Source organism: Ovis aries, chromosome 3 (assembly GCF_016772045.2).
Source record: "Ovis aries strain OAR_USU_Benz2616 breed Rambouillet chromosome 3, ARS-UI_Ramb_v3.0, whole genome shotgun sequence".
In the NCBI taxonomy this organism is placed as follows: domain Eukaryota; kingdom Metazoa; phylum Chordata; class Mammalia; order Artiodactyla; family Bovidae; genus Ovis; species Ovis aries.
The window spans coordinates 90,422,629-90,443,056 of record NC_056056.1 but is presented as its reverse complement, the minus strand read 5'-3'; the positions used below and the strand labels follow the sequence as shown (position 1 = coordinate 90,443,056).

General features: G+C 39.1%; 1 protein-coding gene across 13 annotated transcripts in view; it reads left to right on the top strand.

Annotated features, from left to right (window-relative positions):
* RASGRP3 (RAS guanyl releasing protein 3) overlaps positions 1-20,428 on the top strand; it is a 115,412-nt gene that overhangs the window by 63,326 nt on the left and 31,658 nt on the right. For 8 of the 13 annotated variants that reach the window (XM_060412271.1, XM_060412274.1, XM_060412278.1 and 5 more), the window contains exons 2-8: positions 5,998-6,130; positions 10,920-11,110; positions 12,359-14,346; positions 15,093-15,224; positions 16,763-16,910; positions 18,393-18,566; positions 18,954-19,070. In XM_060412271.1, coding sequence (XP_060268254.1) covers positions 14,342-14,346; positions 15,093-15,224; positions 16,763-16,910; positions 18,393-18,566; positions 18,954-19,070 — 576 coding nt within the window. In that variant the 5' untranslated portion in view covers positions 5,998-6,130; positions 10,920-11,110; positions 12,359-14,341. Of the gene's footprint in view, positions 1-5,997; positions 6,131-10,795; positions 10,831-10,919; positions 11,111-12,358; positions 14,347-15,092; positions 15,225-16,762; positions 16,911-18,392; positions 18,567-18,953; positions 19,071-20,428 lie in introns of all 13 variants that reach the window. The other 5 variants (XM_060412272.1, XM_060412276.1, XM_060412275.1 and 2 more) reach the window with 3 other exon arrangements.

Sequence of the window (20,428 nt, the reverse complement as noted above, 5' to 3'; positions counted from 1 at the left end):
ATTTGTCACAGAAAAATGCTATGAGGTCTTGTGAGATGAGCTGAGATGGTCATTGACTTCTGTTCGGTGTTTGGTACCAGTGAGTCCCTAAATTGTCGAGCTTGCTGTAATAATGATTGTTATTCATTTTCAGACAATAGTGCCAGCGACAGAATGCTTAGAAGCTAAGCAAAGGGAACAGTAAACGTTTGTTCTAGATAATGCCTAAAAATGGATCTAATAGGCAAGCATTAGCAACAGCTAACATTTGTCTGGATAGTGAAAAGAATATAAAATTTTGGAGTCAGATGGACTTATCTCTGCAACTTAACTAGTAATATGATATGGACAAATAATTTCACCTCTCCAGGCCTCAATTTCCTCCTGTATGAAATGGTTATAATAATACCTAGCTTTCAGGGTGTTATAAGATTTAAACCTAATATAGGTAATTTCCCCAACATTATGTCTATCACATTATACACTCCAACAAGTAGTATTTGTATAAGTTATTATTATTTTGCTTTCTAAAATCCAGGGCAACACTGATTATTAATGCTCCATTAATTTAGTAAAAGCTCTTTGTAGGAAAAAAATAAACAAGCAAAACAAATAAAAATTTAAAACCCAGGAAAATCTCATTGTGACATTAAATAAACCTATCTAAGTCAAAAATGAAAAAAATTGCTGTTATATCTGAGAGATTCAATATTATCCATGACTATTGCTTCTGGTCAGTCTTTAATAGAATTTAAGGGAATATTGATCCACTATCTGTAAATGTGGGATACTTTCTTCTATGGGTCATCATTATGGCCCATTTGAAATGCTTTAACTTTGCTATTAGCACTAGGCTCATTTTCTAAGCTCATACTATCACTTTCTAAGTTGCTTTATGATAGAATCAACCCTGACCATGCTGGCAATGAGACTTTAACAGAGCACTCAAGGAAAAGTAACTGATTGGAGGAAATAAAGTAGAGAGATAAGTTCCAAGAACTCAGAGTTGACGTTGAAAGAAATGAAAAAGAAAATTAAAACAAGACCAGCACAGAAATAACCAAAGAATGCTAAATCTGAATAGTGAGCAACAGTAAATTAGTCTTGTGACACTATTACCTTTTAAAAATAATGTACCCCAGTGGTGGATTCATGTCAATGTATGGCAAAACCAATACAGCATTGTAAAGTAAAATAAAGTAAAAATAAAAATTAAAAAAAGAAGTGATTGACAAATATAAATAAATAAAAATAACAGATAATGAAACCACTGGAGATTGTGCATGGTGGGTCTGAGACACACAAATCTTGACTAGAAAGGTAGAGAACATGGGAATGAGTGGCTGAGGTTGAAGTTGCCAGAATGAAATTTCCTGGAGCAAGTCAACGTGTGGTAGGTAGATTATTTCTTTATTATAGTTTCCTTTCCAATAGTATCTGTCTCCATCTTCCCTGTTGTAAGCAAAGCTAGGTGAGATGAGAGTCCCATGCCCTCATGTGGAAACCATCCAGAAAATGCCAACCATGCTTTAGCTCTGAGGTTCATACTTACAGAAACTTATGTGACTAGATAGCAGTAGAAACCCATAATTGCCTGCTACATACAGAAGATGATCAATACTTGATCTTCTTGTATTGACATGAGTAAGTAATGTCACCCAAGGAACAAGGAGCACTAAACTTCCTCTCAAAACAAACTCCAGAAGAGAAAATCAGCCTTTTATTCTTGATGAAAATAATCCCAATACTTCTGGTATCTTTCTTCTGATCTTATACAGTATCTTTTGCTTATTTTCTCCTCTGGGTAAACCTCAAATCTGCTTCCATCAGACCTTCCAGTGGATGACCTTTTCTCCTTCTTTTAAAGTAAATAGAAGTCGCTAGACAGGAACTTCCTTGACTTCCTGCTATCAGAACTGTATCTATACCTGTTTTTTCCTCTTCCATGCCTTTACATTGAAAGAGGCAATCTTCTGTTTTATCCAAGGTAAATCCCTCCACCTGGGCACAGTCCATCACTGTTGTCTTCCCAGAGACCTTGTTATATAAGTTCTTTTTCTCCTGCCACTTAAATTTCCCTTTCCACTGATGCTTAGCACTTAAGCATGTAACAGATATCCAGAAGCTAACTCAACATTCCCCTTAGGATGTCTCAGACATCTCTAACTCAACACATTCAAAAATGCACTCATTGATTGCTGCCCTCTCCATGAACTTCTACTCCCTCCCCCATTCCTTAGTTTCTCAGTCTCAGGGAAATGGCCTGTAACCCAACCAGATGTCCAGCTGGAAATCTGGAAATTATCCCTGATTCCTCCTTTCTACTCATTCCCCATGGCCAACAGATCAGCCAATCTTGTTGGATCTATCTTCAAAATATGCTCTGTGACCAATCACGTCTTTCCATTTTCACTGCCACACATTGGTTTAGATAACCTCTATCTCTTGCATGGATAGTTATAACTGACTATGAACTGGTCATTAGTGTAGGTCTTTACTAATTTCTCCTCCATATTGCATCTGGAAGAATCTTTTAAAAAATCCAGATTTGATCATACCATTCTCCTACTCACTTTTAAAACAATGGATTCTCATTACCCTTCAGATAAAGCCCAAACTCCTTAATATAGCTAACAGTACTGTTCATGAGTTATTCCTATTGACCTTTTTAGGTTCATCTCTTGCCCCATCTTCAATACATCAGTCATTCTAAATATCTTTTAACTTTTCTTAATTGCTATCATCCTACCCACACTCGGCCTGGCTAAAACTCCTCTGACTCTTAGACTGTCTTAGTGCTCCAGCCCTTCACAAGATACTTAAATTTCTTATTTAATTCTTTGCTGGAGTATAAGAGCAAGAATTTGAAAAGACCCTGATGCTGGGAAAGATTGAGGGCAGGAGGAGAAGGGGATGACAGAGGACAAGATGGTTGGATGGCATCTCTGACTCAATGGACATGGGTTTGGGTGAACTCCAGGAACTGGTGATAGACAGGGAGGCCTGGCATGCTACGGTTCATGGTGTCACAAAGAGTCAGACATGACTGAGCAACTGAACTGAAGAGCAAGAATTATTTTTGTCTTGTTTATCAATTTATCCTTCCTTTTGCTTGTCTCCAACTTTTTCTACCAGCCACTCAAGTGTACCTTGCTTGGTATCTGGTGTCTAGTAGATACTCAGTAAGTATAGGGTTAGCCACAATATTCATTTGGGTTTTTCTGTGCAATCCTACAGAGAAACCTAAAAGAACTTTTGAGCCAATGCAATATTTGTCATGATTTCCCTGGTGGCTCAGATGGTAAAGAATCTGCCTGCAATGCAAGAGCCCCAGGTTCAATCCCTGGGTCAGGAAGAGCCCCTGGAGAATCCCCATCCACTCCAGTATTCTTGCCTGGAGAATTCCATGGACAGAGAAACCTGGTAGGCTTACAGTCCATGGCGTCGCAAAGAGTTGGACACAACTGAGCAACTAACACTTTCACACTTAACACTTACTTACAATATTTGTCAAATAAATTAACTATCTTTCATAGTTTTGTCATTTCTCTTATTGAACTCAATAATCTTGATTCTACTGTGGAGTCTCAGTGAATATAATCACAGTACTTTTAAAATTTCATGTCTCTGTAGAGAAAGGAAGATTAAGCTTGAGTGTTGCCAGAATTACAATTGCCGTGACACCTTAGTTGTTAAAACTTAAAGTGTAAAAGTTTGTAATAACTACTGTTCATTTTAGCAAAGGATTTAGGCTTTTGGAGCAATTCCCTTGTCTCCATATGAAGGTCATATGAGTGTGGGAACATACTTATGGTTACTTATATATTAAGACCATATCTGCCATTAGGAGGGAAGAATCTTCAAGAGATTTCATTTGTCTTTTCTTGCAACAGAAGTAGTGCTATAGACAAAACTGTCTTTGGAAGTTCTAATATGGCCAGTATAATTGCAACACTATTCCTTGAATACTTACTAGATGTAATATTTCACCTTATAAATTCTGCAATCCTACAGCTACAGGCAACCAACCTTTGCTGTTATTCTGGCATGTTTCCTAGACGCTGTCTGGGAGTTTAGTCTACCACATCTTTGACAGTCATTACCTTACTTTAGCTTCAGCACTTTCAGGAATGGGATTCCGTTGCTGATGAGGCCACCTGCCCCTGGATGCCCTAGCGTCACAGTATTTTTTTTCTCCTGTTTCCTTCTCCTTTCTCTAAATTAACATCTTTCTTCCTGTACTTCTAAACATTGATCTTCTATAATACTTCACATTAAGTCCTCAACTTAAATGCTTTTCAATATGAGAAGGGAAGAGGAACTGTGTACAAAGGGAGACACCTTCTTGAGCACCCAGTTTTTGCAAGATTGACGGCCTTTTATGTTACTAAACTTCTAACTTCTTACTAATGGTATTTCACTCAGAGTGGTAATTACATTTTACTCAAAGTAGTAAAACTCGCCCCATTTGTCTGATATTGAAACACGATTTTGGAAAACTAAATGCTCTGAGTCAAGGGTCTGGGACTCTTAAGATCTGTCCATGTATAGCTTCATGGAGTTGGCTCCTTTGCACAGTCCCTGACATTGAGAGCATCATTCTTATTGCCCTAAGCCACCTCACAAGGATTTTTTGGGTCTTCACAAGTCACATTAATGAAAATCTTTTGCTGCATGAAGACATCATGGCCTTTGGAAATCACACCCAACAGAAGTCTATTGTTCTTTTGAAGTGAGACTTTCTCTCTTAGAAAGAATTCAAGCTCTGGGGAAATTTTGACTTACTGTGTCCTTTTCAAACTTGTGAAAAATGTTTATGCTGGGGAGCAATGAATTTCACTGAAGCCAGAGAGTACCTATCAACACAAAAGCAAGTCCAAAACCATCAGAAGACTAAACAACATGGAATAAAATAACACTGACATTCTCACTGAGACTGTCAAGAGTGATTTAGAATCAGTTTCATGATTACCATAACAAATTGTTTTAGAGATTTACTAACATTCAAAAGTCAATGTTTGGAAATTCTTTTTTTTTTTTTTTTTTTAGTTTTTTTTTTAAATTTTAAAATCTTTAATTCTTACATGCATTCCCAAACATGAACCCCTCCCACCTCCCTCCCCATAACATCTTTCTGGTCATCCCCATGCACCAGCCCCAAGCATGCTGCATCCTGCATCAGACATAGACTGGCGATTCAATTCACATGATAGTATACATGTTAGAATGTCATTCTCCCAAATCATCAAAAGTCCGTTATACACATCTGTGTCTCTTTCCCTGTCTTGCATACAGGGTCGTCATTGCCATCTTCCTAAATTCCATATATATGTGTTAGTATACTGTATTGGTGTTTTTCTTTCTGGCTTACTTCACTCTGTATAATTGGCTCCAGTTTCATCCATCTCATCAGAACTGATTCAAATGTATTCTTTTGATGGCTGAGTAATACTCCATTGTGTATATGTACCACAGCTTTCTTATCCATTCATCTGCTGATGAGTAACCTACCCATAGATGTATATCTGAAATAAAACAATATTTTATGTTGGGCATAAATTTTGGTTTTGTCACGCTTTAGGTGTTTTGGGCTGCATAAGGTCTTAGTTGCAGCATGCTGGATCTTCATTACTGCGTGGGCTTCTTTCCAGTTCCCTCAGGGGCTTAGTTGTCTCATGGCATGAGAAATGTTAGTTCCTTGACCAGGGGTTGAACGCACGTCCCCTGCTTGGAAGGTGGATTCTTAACCATTGGACCACCAGGGAAGTTCTCCATACTTGTAGCTTTTAATTGGCTGGAATTTATTTTATTTTTAAAAAACAATTTGATCTTAAAAATATCATGGCACCAAATAACTACTTCAAATGTATTGTCTTTTTAATTAATTTTGTGGGTGATGTTTAGACAAAAATCTCAAACCCACTTATAACTGAAGGGTTTTGGAAATGCTTTCACGCAATGGATTATTTGGGGCTCCCATTATTTAACTCTGGGGATTTATTTCTGTTCTTTTATCAGGTTCTCCAAAGTACTTGTTATTTGTGTTGGATAAACCAATTCAGCAGACTGCATCCTCAATGCATTTGCCAGTGATGAAAACTGCCCTTAATATTCTTTCAGGTCTGGATATCTATCTGTGTAAGACCAATAGGTAAGTATTTCTTTAAGCTACTATAGATTATGTAAGAAACTTGCCAAAATAATTATGAGAGGAAAAGCTGAAAGAAACAGTTGTTTGGATGATGAAATTGTGGATAGTGATTTTTCTTTGCTTTTTCATTACTGTCCTATTTTAAATGATGAATGTATATTGCCTTTGTAATAAAGAAACTTTACTTTTGAAAAAACAGTTGTAGACACAATAATATCCACACGAATGAAATGAGATCTCAGGTACGTATGCAGGTGATAGAATTCTAAACAGGGACACAGGCACATCTACTGATTGCAGAAACAGATTTTAACTGGAGAGCCTTGTCCATCTGGCTTTCATGTACTGATTCTTTGCAGATCACAAATATAACTCCAAATATGGTGACAGGTTTTTTGGTGCCAGATTACTTCTAACCCTCTGGGGAAAGTCAATACCTTCCCCAGACAGATTAGCTGAATAATTTTGGTTTTGACCTCAGAATTAGTTTAATTAATCTAGGTTGCTTGGTTCTAAGTAAAATATTTGCTCTTCATTAGCAAGCATTAACAAGATAAAAGGGAAAAAAGCCTGTTTATTGAGGGCAGGAGGAGAAGGGGACAACAGAGGATGAGATGGTTGGATGGCATCACCTACTCAATGGACGTGGGTTTGGGTAGACTCCAGCGATTGGTGACGGGCAGGGAGGCCTGGCGTGCTGCAGTTCATGGGGTCGCAAAGAGTAGGACACAACTGAGCGACTGAACTGAACTGATACAGGAAGGTAATCAAACTTGTCAATTGTCCAGTGTTGACTTTTTGTGGGTTTGACAGAATTTGCATTAAGAAAATCAGAAAAATTCTGCTGCAAAATGTCCTGGAAGAGGTACCAAGTTCTTATTATCAATGGAGTATAGGCAGATACTATCATGTCTAGAAAGCTGCAGAAAATCTAGAAAACTTCTGTTCCAGTAATGTTTACTAAAAGCTGCTACTAAACTAGCTATAGTTTAGTAGCTTTTAGTACTAAAACAAACTAAAAAACAACCTCTTAAAATTTTATGGTATCCACTCTTCCAAATATATACATATTCAAAGACCAGCTTTTTATCATTTTTATTTTACTCTTTCTTTATGCATCCATTCACTCATTCATTAATTCAGCAAATTCTTTTTTTGAGAGGTAAAGTCTTAGGAATTAGGGAAAATACCAGAGAACTAAGACAAAAATTCCTGTACTCATGGAGCTTATGTATATAGTGCTAGAAAGATTTAAATGCAGATGAACAAATGTATAGCATCTCAAATGGGGGTACATGTTATGAGGAAAAATAAACCCAGGAAGAGAGATGCTGCTGCTGCTGCTGCTGCTAAGTCACGTCAGTCGTGTCTGACTCTGTGCGACCCCATAGACAGAAGCCCACCAGGCTCCTCTGTCCCTGGGATTCTCCAGGCAAGAACACTGGAGTGGGAGATAGGGCATGCCAATTGGGAGGTGGGCATGGAGAGAAAGTGTTGTGTTAAATTATGGTGTTCGGGAAGGGTCTTACTGATAAGGTTACTTTGTTAAGAGATGTAAGAGTTGGTTCTGCACTACTTTAACAATCCCATTTCACAAACCCTTTGAGTATCAAAGTGGCTCAGCACTGAACCAGTGTTTCTGTTATTTTTATGACATGTGAAATGATTCTTTTGATGCTCTAAGAGTGGTACCTTTAGCACAAGACTGTGTTTCCACTGGATTTATTTAGCTGGTGAATAGACTCATTCAGATGCCAGTCTTCAGTGGCATCGTTGGACCTTAGGCTTGTTTTTTTCTTTTCTTTTCATTCATGTGTTTGCCTTCTGAAGTTGACTGTGGGCCCACCGAAGGCAGGGATGAGGTGATGACGAGTTCATCTTGGTAGCCACAATGCCTTGCCTAGTGCCTAGCAATTGTCAGGTGCTCCGTGACTACCAAGGAATAAATAAACTTTGAGAGTAAAAGAGACATTGACTTTAAACAGTTCAAGAGGTGAAGCCCAAATGGCCACATTTACCTGCTAAACTGTCCAAAGTGGATAATTGTCTTACATCATGATGACGTCTCCATTTCTCTAAGCCTTGTATGGAGCTGGCATCAAGGACTTGCTCTGTAAAATAAAATGATGGTGTGTTTCCTACAGGGACACTTTTGGCATAAGCATCTCTGAGAGGTTGTTTCTAATCCCACTTTCCCCATGCCGTTGCTATAAAATGGACAGTTCTCAGGACCACGTTTTCCTTCTACCTCTGTGACAAATAACCTGGTTTATATCCTCTTTTTGAGATGGTGTGGAGTGCTATTTTTCACACTAGATTGGGGGGCAAAATTATGACAGCTCATGATGTCCGCACTTGGGAGAGCAATAAAAGGGACAGAGGGAAGCCAAAAACTATTTTATAATGGAGTTCTGATTCAAGGCTTTAATAATTGTATGGCTTTAGACCAGCTGTCAAATTTCTGTGAATCCCATGACCTTGTGTCTATACTGGAAATCATAATTACTACCTTATAGTATTGCTATGAAGGTCAAGTTGGATAATATATGCAAAACATCTGATATAAAACCTGGTACATAATGTGGATGTTCAAGAGATTATTGTTAATCTTGTTATTATTGTTATAGTATTTTAATACTTTTAATAACACTATTAGAAAAGTTATGCAAATTACCAGTTGTTCAACATTTACATGATCACATTTATATAATCCTCATTAATATATTTGTACTTTAAAGTTTATCTCTCTATATATACTTGTAGGGGCTTCCCTGATAGTTCAGTTGGTAAAGAATCCACCTGCAATGCAGGAGATCCTGGTTTGATTCCTGGGTTGGGAAGATCCTCTGGAGAAGGGATAGGCTACCCACTCCAGTATTCTTGGGCTTCCCTTGTGGCTCAGCTGGTAAAGAATCCACCTGCAATGCAGGAGACCTGGGTTCGATCCCTGGGTTGGAAAGATTCCCTGGAGAAGGAAAAGACTACCCACTCCAGTATTCTGGCCTATTTAATTCCATGGACTTTATAGCCCATGGGGTCGCAAAGATTTGGACACGACTGAGCCACTTTCACTTTCATATACTTGTAATAAAATTAATCCAAGTAATCAGTGAACCATGAACTTCCAGATGTTCAAGCTGGATTTAGAAAGGGCAGAGAAACTAGAGATCAAATTGCCAATATCCACCGGATCACCGAACAAGCAAGAGAGTTCCAGAAAAACATTGATTTCTGCTTTATTGACTGTGCCAAAGCCTTTGACTGTGTGGATCACAATAAACTGTGGAAAATTCTGAAGGAGATGGGAATACCAGACCACCTGACCTGCCTCTTGAGAAACCTGTATGCAGGTCAGAAAGCAACAGTTAGAACCGGACATGGAACAACAGACTGGTTCCAAATAGGAAAAGGAGTACATCAAGGCTGCATACTGTCACCCTGCTTATTTAACTTATATGCGGAGTACATCCTGAGAAACGCTGGACTGGAAGAAGCACAAGCTGGAATCAAGGTTGCTGGGAGAAATATCAATAACCTCAGATATGCAGATGACACCACCGTTACGGCATTAAGTGAGGAAGAACTAAAGTGAAAGAGGAGAGTGAAAAAGTTGGCTTAAAGCTCAACATTCAGAATACGAAGATCATGGCATCTGGTTCCATCACTTCATGGGAAATAGATGGGGAAACAGTGGAAACAGTGGATGACTTTATTTTTCTGGGCTCTAAAATCACTACAGATGGTGACTACAGCCATGAAATTAAAAGACGCTTACTCCTTGGAAGAAAAGTTATGACCAACCTAGACAGCATATTCAAAAGCAGAGACGTTACTTTGTCAACAAAGGTCCATCTAGTCAAGGCTATGGTTTTTCCAATAGTCATGTATGGAGGTGAAAGTTGGACTGAAGAAAGCTGAGTGCCGAAGAACTGATGCTTTTGAACTGTGGTGTTGGAGAAGACTCTTGAGAGTCCCTTGGACTGCAAGGAGATCCAACCAGTCCATGCTAAAGGAGATCAGTCCTGGGTGTTCACTGGAAGGACTGATGTTAAAGCTGAAACTCCAATACTTTGGCCACCTGATGCGAAGAGCTGACTCATTTGAAAACCCCTGATGCTGGGAAAGATTGAGGGCAGGAGGAGAAGGATGAGGATGAGGATGAAATGGTTGGATAGCATCATGGACTCAATGGACATGGGTTTGGGTAGACTCCGGCAGTTGGTGATGGACAGGGAGGCCTGGCGTGCTGCGGTTCATGGGGTTGCAAAGAGTCGGACATGACTGAGCGACTGAACTGAACTGAATGTTTATTATAATATGCTCCTGAATGTCTTTATCACTTAAGAAAATAAAGAAATTGTAAAATGTTGTAAATTCTTTTCAACTGAAAAATAAGATGTTATTTAATAGGGACCGTTCCCATAGTCTGGAGAAGGAAATGGCAACCCATTCCAGTATTCTTGCCTGGAGAATTTCATGGACAAGGGAGCCTGGTGGGCTACAGCCCATGGGGTAGCAAAGAGTCAGACATGACTGAGTGACTAACACACACACACACATTCCCATGGTCTCAGAGCGTTATACATGCTAAGGAATAGTTTAGCAGGCATTTTGCCATCATGGTGATTCACACAATCTCTTACCACTTTGATAATTTTCTTGCAGAAATACAGAGTAAATGGAAGTCATTATCTTTTCAGGTAGGAAAGCCATGCTTTAACTCTAGTTAAAGATATGTTAACTAGTCTGGCAGAACTCTAGTCTGATATTTTTTCTTCTTGTTTTTTAGATCCCTGAGACTTTAGGACGGAGACCACCACTAAGCACAGACATCACCCGCTTGCATAATTATGGAGATGATCTGTATGATGTTGAAAATGCCCCTAGTTTTTTGACGGCAGCACATAACCATGGGGTCAAGCGGACTTGGGAAAGCAGCAACATTAGATGAGCTGCTGAGCACTTGCATTGAGATGTTTGGTACGAGCCTTTCTCCCTTGTGTACATCTTGCTACTCTACCTCCCTCAGTTGAGTTGCAAGTGTTGCTATGGAACAGAAGTCAATCTCCATACATTGGTATTTGGGACTTCCCAGGTGGTGCTAACTGTAAAGAACCCACCTGCCAGTGAGGAGACGTAAGAGTCGCAAGTTCGACCCCTGGGTTGGGAAGATCCCCTGGAGGAAGGCATGGCAACCCACTCCAGTATTCTTGCCTGGAGAATCCCATGGACAGAGGAGCCTGGCAGGCTACAGTCCATGGGGTCGCACAGAGTTGGACATGACAGAAGCGACTTAGCACGCACTCACACACCTTGTTATTTAAGGCCTTTTTATTAACCCCAGTCTGTCTCCCCAGTATCATCGCCCCATGCGTTTCCTTCCTTTTACTGTCCACAGCTAATACCCAGACATACTATTCACTTAATGTTTCTGGAACATTCCCTGAATCTTTCTGCCTTTCTGCCTGTATCATACTCCTTCACTGAAAGTCTGCTTCAGGCCTCATTTAAGGTGTCATCTCAAATCTTCATAGTATCATTTCTGTACTCCCCAGTCAGGAATGCTGACTGTTTCCTCCACTCAGCATAGCCCTTTGCGATTTTTTAATGGACATGGTACATGCAGCTGTGATCCTTTCTTGGTCCTTTGGCTTAGACATGTGTGAATAGCACAAATCTCCTACATTCTGTGTTTGTCTATAAGTCTTATATCTCCTCCATAGTTGTAGACTTTACAGCTATCTGCTTTTCATGTTGTCTGACTACCTTAGCATTTTGGATTATTCCTTGTACAAACAGAATCACAAAGAAGTTGTTTGTTGAATTGATTGTTTTAGGAAGAGTTAAACCAGACAGAGTAGGGTTGCCAGATAAAATACAGGATGATCAGTTAAATCTGAATTGCAGATGAGACTCATTTTTGGTATAAGTATGTCGTAAATAGGGCATGGGACATACTTGTACTAAAAAATTCTTTGTGGTTTGCCTTAATTCAAATTTAACTGAATCTCCTATATTTTTATATGTGAAACTTGGCAACTGTACACCAGAGGAAGGATGAGACCTACCCACTTAATTTGCAAGGAAATACCAGAAGTAGGAGGAAAATGATAATTGAGTCTACAAGAACTTTTTGACACTAATGTTTCTCTACTGATATTAGAAAAAGAGAAAAGTAGTATGTGCTATTGTCTCCTCACCTCTTAATCTTCTTTTATTTTTTAACAGATGACAATGGAGAGCTGAATAATAGTTATTTGCCAAGAATAGTTCTACTCATGCACCGATGGTATTTGTCTTCCACTGAATTGGCAGAAAAACTTCTCTGCATATATCTTTTTAACTACTGTGTAATTTTTACAATCATAAATCAAGTTCTGTACTTAGATGAGGTGTCTAACCAAAGCCAGTAAATTAAGATGAATAAACAGTCTTCAGTCAGTTATCCAGCTGTTTTGTGAATATATATAGCTGTCTAGACAAAACATCTGGATGGCTGACCAAATAGTTGATTATCCATCTGAATGTTTTGGCTCTACTTGAAAATAACCACTTGATATGAAATGAAACAGGAGCTGTAGCCTGAATGTTTCTAACTTGTCTTAAACATTTCTGCTGTTAGTATAATGAAAGAATATTTAACACTGATTCAAGAGTTACTTTATTCCTTTTAGGAAGGCAGAATGGTGGACCTAGAGGATACAGTTTAGACACATGGAAATGCCGGCCAGAATAATATGATCTGGCTCAGGCATAAACACCACCTAAATTTTCACATCGTCCCTTGCTGGTGAGACACAAGGAACATTCTAGCAGGTTTATTATAATCTGTTGATTGACGTTCATTTTAGATTTTCTTCTGATACAAAGGCAAAGGAAAAAACCATAGTTAGAAACCCCATTCTATAATAAGGACTTTTAGCAATCCACCACTTTTGTGCATGGTACAATTCCTAAAAGGTGGCTAAAAGCCAAATGACTGAAAAATGGCTACAAAATAGTTACATACTTATAGGGAGGTTTTAGTCCCTGAGATCTAATGTTTACTACGGGTTCCTATAGTCTCTGCCTGCTGCAAGCCCAGGGGTCCTGCAGATGAGTGAGAAGCCTTGCAGGGCAGGGAGAGCCTGAGAGGGCGTGGGGCCACTGAGTGTTACTAGGGCTAGCGGGGCTTCCATCTGCTTCCTTAAAGTTTCCTCCACTTTCTGCTTCTTCACTCCATCATCAACCATCCCCTCAACCTCAGACAGGGAGTAGGTGTTAGAGATGAGAAGGGAACATTCACCCTGAACAGAGGTCCCTGGAAATGAGCAATATCTTAGTACCTTGTGGTCCAAGGATTCCACAGGTCCTGTTATTGAAAGGTGGTATGTAGAGAAGGATGGAGGGAACTATTTTAGTCTTGCCCCATTCCCTCCTTAGGGTCCAAAGACTGTCCACAAAATGTGCCCACAGACAGTATTCTCATCATCAGTATGTCCACTGCTATATGAAACACAAATAGAAAGGGGTATTTAGATACAGTAAAGCTTACTATCTGAAAGCACAGATTGTATGAAAGTTGAAACCACCTGTGAATTTACATTTCTCTAGATTTTCCTCTCTTTGGATTCCCTGCTCACTGCATATCCATGGTACTTGGCATTTGCATGAACTCAATAAATATTAGCTTAAAAGTATGAATAAATAGACTTGAGACTAAATAACTGCAAGATGCGTATATTAATATACCCCAAAACGACGTTTTCAAATACTAAAGAAATTAGAGTACTTACATACGCCATTAATCCTACGTATAAAATCTTTTTGGCTAAAATGGTGTTTCTATGTACTATTCATTTTAAATTATCTATAGTTAGTAGTATATTTGTCATTACAGTTGACAGTCATCATTTGGCAAGTGCTCAGGAAGGTAAAATTCACTTTGTAAGTGGCTTCTCTTCCAGACCAAAAAAATACATCTCAGAGCAATAATACATGGCGCTAGTTATTTAGCACTGATGTCATCAGAACCCACTTTTCTCCCCACGTGAACATCCATGTCACCCTAATAGTATAGTCCTCTTCTTAAGAATTCATCTAAATTGATTAAACAGCCACAGATCTGTGCAAAGGAAACAACGTGCAAGGATTTTTTTCCTTAACTAGTGTACCTATCGAAATGCCAGTGGAGAAAGCTGTGATGAATTTCGATTAAAGATCTGCTACTTCATGAGGTACTTAGAAATTTAATTGTCTTGTTTCTGGTTCTGGAATTATTGACAGTTTTCTTTTCCCTAAACTACAGACCTAATCTGACAGTAAAATGGACTCAAATCCCCCTTTTGTTGATTTTATTAAAAATGGCTCTCCTCTGTTGCTGGTGGCTTCTCTGATGGCTCAGACAGTAAAGAGTCTGCCTACAATGCGGGAGACCCGGGTTCAATCCCTGGGTTGGGAAGATCTCCTGGAGAAGGAAATGGCAACCCACTCCAGTACCCTTGCCTGGAAAATCCAATGGATGGAAAAGCCTGGTAGGCTACAGTCGGGGTTGCAAAGAGTCAGACACGATTTCACTTTCACTTTCTGTTGCTGGGGGCATAGAATTTATCTTTCTTTTGGACTATCAAGCAGTGGTCAGTGTGTTTAGGGGATGAAAGCAGCTCTGAGAAAGAGTGCATCCATTTTTTTCTACTCCCTCGCTGTACACATTCCCACCTACTTGCTATGAGTTGGGAGAAGGGTTTCTTCTCAGCTGTGGTTCTAGAAAGAAAGAGACTCTCAAAGTAGGAGTGGGGGACTTGGGTCCTTGATTGAAGCAGGGAAGAGCAAGACTCAACACGATGGATGGGGGATAAGAGATTGCTAATTTGAGGTATGGTCTTGAAGCATTGTTAAATGTAATCTGTAAAATGACACCATAGTTTCCACAGAGATCTAGCTTGAAATCTTCTGGTTGTCAAAAATACTTGATGTCTTTCAGGTACTGGATTGTGAAATTTCCTGCAGAGTTTAATTTGGACCTTGGTTTGATCCGTATGACTGAGGAATTCCGGGAAGTAGCTAGTCAACTGGGATACGAGAAACACACCAGTCTCATCGACATATCCAGCATGTAAGAATGGTGCAAGCTTCTTTCAAATATGATGAGTCTGCTTTTTGGGGGAGGGAGTAGTGATGATCCCACTTGACCTTAATCAAGGTGTGCTTCTTTGAGGAAAGCTTTGCTGCAAAGAGCACAGTCCCGCTGGACATAGTTTATCTCTCCAAGCTTCAATTTCTGTGATTGTGAAGTAGAAATTGTACCTCTCTCATGGGGTTATAACCCACTCCAGTGTTCTTGCCTGGAGAATACCAGGGACGGGGGAGCCTGGTAGGCTGCCGTCTATGGGGTCGCACAGAGTCGGCCACGACTGAAGCGACTTAGCAGCAGCAGCAGCATGGGGTTATAATGAGCATCCAAGAAGTACATGAGATAATATGAGAAAGTATTTGACACCTAATAGATGCTCAGTACTTGGTTACTGAATCTCGTCTCCTATGCCCTTGCCACTGTGGATCAGCACTCTTGCCACTATGCCCTTGTTCTGTGGATCAGCAGCTCTGCATTACCAGGGGGTGGGGGCTCAATAGAAACATAGAATCTCATGCCCCACCCTAAAGCTGCAGAATTGGAAGCTCCATTTTAAGAAGATTCCCAAGTGGTTCATATGCTCATTCAAATTCGAGATGCTCCGTACCATGGTGCTTCTCATGTCAGCCTGAGGCTGTGCAAATGTGGACCATAGCTGTGCCATGAACTGATTAGCTCAGTAATCAGGAACTTGGTGCTAATTAGGCTAGCATTTCGTATTACTAGCTAACTTTACAGATAAAACTATTTTAGGGTTGTAAGTATTATTATCCGTATTGAAAAAATATATACTTTTGTGTCCTAGGCATTCATACTCTAGTCTCTTTTCCTAAAATGCTTCTTCAAGAGTGATCCATGGTGAATGGTCCTGGAATTATTAGGGGTGTTGTTAAAAATATAGATTGTTCAGCCCAACTCCTCTACTTACCAGCTATGTAAGCTTGGATAAATTTTTAACCTCTTTGTGCCTATATTTTCTCATCTATAAAATGGGAGTAATAATAGCAATACCTGATAGAGTTGTGAAGATTTAATGAATTAATACCTGTGATCATAGTGGTGCCTGGAACATCAAGTGTTTGGTAAACATTGATGTTAAAAAATAGATTATTCAGATTATTCATTCCTAGTAAATCAGAATGTCTGGTTCTAGCCCTCTGTTTTTATAACAAGCTTTTCAGATAATCTATGTGTTGGGGACCATATGGATTTTGGTGGTTTCCATCCCAACTACATATTGACAAAATCCCTCATGATTCAGACCTTACTGCTCACAAGAAAGACCAAGTAAGAGATTCTGGATCAATCCATGCAAACCAACCCTGTCTGGAGAAACAACTCGAAGATTATGTTCTACTGGCAATGGGTCAGTGGGTTTCTCTTCAAACACGAAGGATAGGGCATGTATTTTGCACAAGTCCCTGGAAGCAGGCAAAGAGTTAGAGAGTCAGTAGGTTAATAACTTCCATTGAGTGAAATGGGCTTTCAGCACATTGACCAGACTTGCTTTTCTTTCATAGTCCTTCCTATGACTGGATGAGAAGAGTCACACAGAGAAAAAAAGTATCCAAGAAGGGAAAAGCCTGTCTGCTGTTCGACCATCTGGAGCCCATTGAATTGGCCGAGCACCTCACTTTTCTGGAGCATAAATCTTTTAGAAGGATCTCAGTAAGAAACTGGACATTTATTCTTCCAAGGATAACAACCTCCATGCCAACTTTCCCAAGAGCTGCATCTTCATACTCTGAAGTGTTGGCAGCCTCTGTCACTGTGCTCCTCTGGAAAAGTGCCCTTAATTCATAGGAACAATCACTTTTAACCAAAGATAAATATTATCCTGTCTTTCTTTTATGGCTCAGGAGCTATATTTCTGTCGCTATTTTCAATGTCTCCTTTCATAGGATTAAAGCATGATTTTCTAAATACTTGGTGGAGATTTAACCATTCAAGGTTTATTTAGCTCCATTGATGTCTCCCAAGTGAATGCATTTGGCTGGGCCCTTCATTTTGGGGGGGGGGGGGAAGAAATATTTATTTAGGTTGGGATTTGTATAAATGGCTAATTATGGGTATAGGTTGAAATTAGGAACTGTAAGCTTCCTGAAGAATCTTAACATTAGGCTGTTTCTTTCTCAGGGATGGAGATCCTGGATTAAATATTTCTTTCTTACTTTGTCTTAATAGAGTTCCTTCTCTACGACCCCTTCCTTTCGACTGTGGTCTCTTCCTAGCCACCTAATCACTTACTCGTTTTCCATTTGTTATACTATTTCCACAATTAGTCACAAATAGCCTTTGTCTTTGTCTCACCAAGCTTTGGGCATGTCACTCCTTTTCCAAGATGCCAAAGAATGAATTACATTATTGCTTGCAAAGAAGAACATGAGGTCGGATTTCTGAAAGACTGATTCTTTTCACTGAGTAATCCTCCTTGGAGAGGACCTTTTGGGTCCCCACAGGCAAGCCCTGAGAGGAAACCTTGTGCTCTGTTTATATGATAGGAGGCTCTTGTGTATTAATATCTGATGACTCCCATGCTGACTTCGAGAAAATGTGTCTGTTTTGCAAAAGAGTGGCCTTACTTCAATTACTATTTTTTTCTCTTTTCTTGAAAACAATTTTGCAAACTTATTCTGACTTGAAATTATGATCGTTATGTTCATTTCCTCTTCTTTAATGCATGCCATTGTATCTCAAACTTGCCCAACCACTGAAATTACCAGTAGTGGTGAAAAATGGAGATTCTTAGATTATTCCTCTGGAACAGTGATCCTTTAGGTCTAACAAGTTTCCTGAAACTAGTGTTTTAGCAAATGCCCCATGTGGATCTTAAGACCCAGCAAATTTTGGACTCACTGGAATGTGACTTTGAGTCTTGTCCCTTGCCCTCCCCACCAACACTATGGTGTGTAATAATTGTGTGTCTGTGTATGGGAGAGTGAAATGCAGTGAAATAGCATGTTAAAGGTACAGATATAGTCATTATTCATAGTATATTCATATGTGTAAGATGCCATTATAAGTGTGAAATGAAAGAAATAGTGATGTTGTTGGGAAACATTGTCTCATCTATGTTCCGTGCAACATTCTAAGTTATGATTTTTCAAAGACTCCATTGTAACTCAGAGTCTCTGAATCTTCCTTTACTAGTTCACTGATTACCAAAGCTATGTCATCCATGGCTGCCTGGAGAATAACCCAACCTTGGAGAGATCTATTGCTTTATTTAATGGAATCTCTAAGTGGGTCCAGTTGATGGTTCTTAGCAAACCAACTCCTCAGCAAAGAGCAGAAGTTATCACAAAGTTTATCAATGTTGCCAAGGTATGTATGTCTGTTAATTAGACTGGGATTCTTAAAGGATTCTAGATAGTTGTTCACTTGGTTGAGAAAAGTCATTGAAGAAATTTGGAATTCACAATGTAGAAGGCAATTAAACTACCCATAAATGTCTAATGAACAAATATACTTCTCTCACACAAGAAGATTGCTTTTAATTGGCAACACTTGGAAGTATTTAATGTAGCTATTTTCTGTGAAAGGATTGGTATATGTTTCTAGTGAGTTTTGTTTGTATTTCATTTTGAATTGATATTGTTTTTCCTACATCCTTGTTATTAAAATTGTATATGACTTCATCTGTACCACCAAAAGGTGAGAATAATTCAAAAATTGTTACACAGTATTGAAGTTAACATTTTTTAATTGCAGAAGCTCCTTCAGCTCAAAAATTTTAACACCCTGATGGCAGTGGTGGGAGGCCTTAGTCATAGTTCCATTTCCCGGCTCAAAGAGACCCATTCTCATCTTTCTTCAGAAGTTACAAAGGTACAGTGAACCAGATAATAATCCCAAGTAACAAATTTGCTTGGAAATTGTTTAGAGGTAGGATGATCCTAACAAATGTCACTCAGAAGGGGACAGTTTTTTTCTTAGACAATAGGAGGTTATAGCCATACCTCCTGGAAAAACAGAATAGAAGTGACAGCAAGCGTTCAATACAAATGCTTTTAAACCCCATTAACATATTGTAGTTGTAAATATTCAAAAAATATGTATTTGGTGCTTACTATGTGATCAGTATTATGAAATACATGAAGGTTATAAGGCAAATAAGACAGATATCATTCCTATTATCCACTCCTCAAATGAAGTCATTGAACACTTGCTCTCTTCATAGCACTGGATTCAACATGGGGGAAGATACAAAAGAAGAGGGAGGGGACCGAAAGAAATCTTTTGTATAGAAAGCCTTCATTTATAGCTGAGTTTCCAGGAACAAAAATAATTTAAAGCAATGATTGTTTCCCAAACTGAACTTTTTCCAGACCACAATTAAATATTTCCTTATGAAGCAAAAAAGAACATTTCATCCTTATGAAAATATTTCTCTGTAAAAGTGTACTTTGCTGTATCATTAAGGACCCTTTCAGCTATAAGTTAAAAAAAAAATCTTGAAATTGTCTAAATAATAAGGAAATGGATTGTGTCACATACCTGGAAAGTCCAGTGGCAAGGCCAAGTCCATGCATGGGCTGATCAGAACTCTGGCTCAATTGCTCTGAATTCCGCTTAGTGTGAGGTTGTTGTTTTTGGTTTTCATCGGACTGATTTCCCTCCTGACTGGGTTGTCTGCAACAGTGGAAAAATTTTGCTCTTTTGTTTATGAAAGTTGGAGGTAGGGAAAACCCCTCTTTAGCTTTGTCCTCATGGAATAAAGGCCTTCTTTTTTTAGGCAGATTGGACCATCTCAAATCACACGCCCACCCCTGGGCCAATAACAGTATCCAGAGGAATGCAACATGTTGATTGGCTTAACTCTTATTCCTGAACCAATCATAAATCAAGGGGATGAAATTATGATGATGGTAGATCAGAACCTATGCTTGGACTTGGGCATGGAAACAGCTCCATCTGAGACACATGGGAAAGAGTATACTAGTCACCTTAGGGTCTATTAGGAAGGTCTGGTTGCTGTTAGACAACCAACAATAACTTGTTCATATGAACAGGAGAATTTAAGACACAGAAGCACTGCTGACTGACCTCAAACACTGTACTCATTTCAAGTATAAAGGGGCTCATTATGTGTTTCATTTTCCTTTAGATTAGTACTGAATTTCCAGTAGAGAGCAAAACATGTTTTAAATGTGAAAATAAGAACTCAATGGAAAAAAAATTGAAAA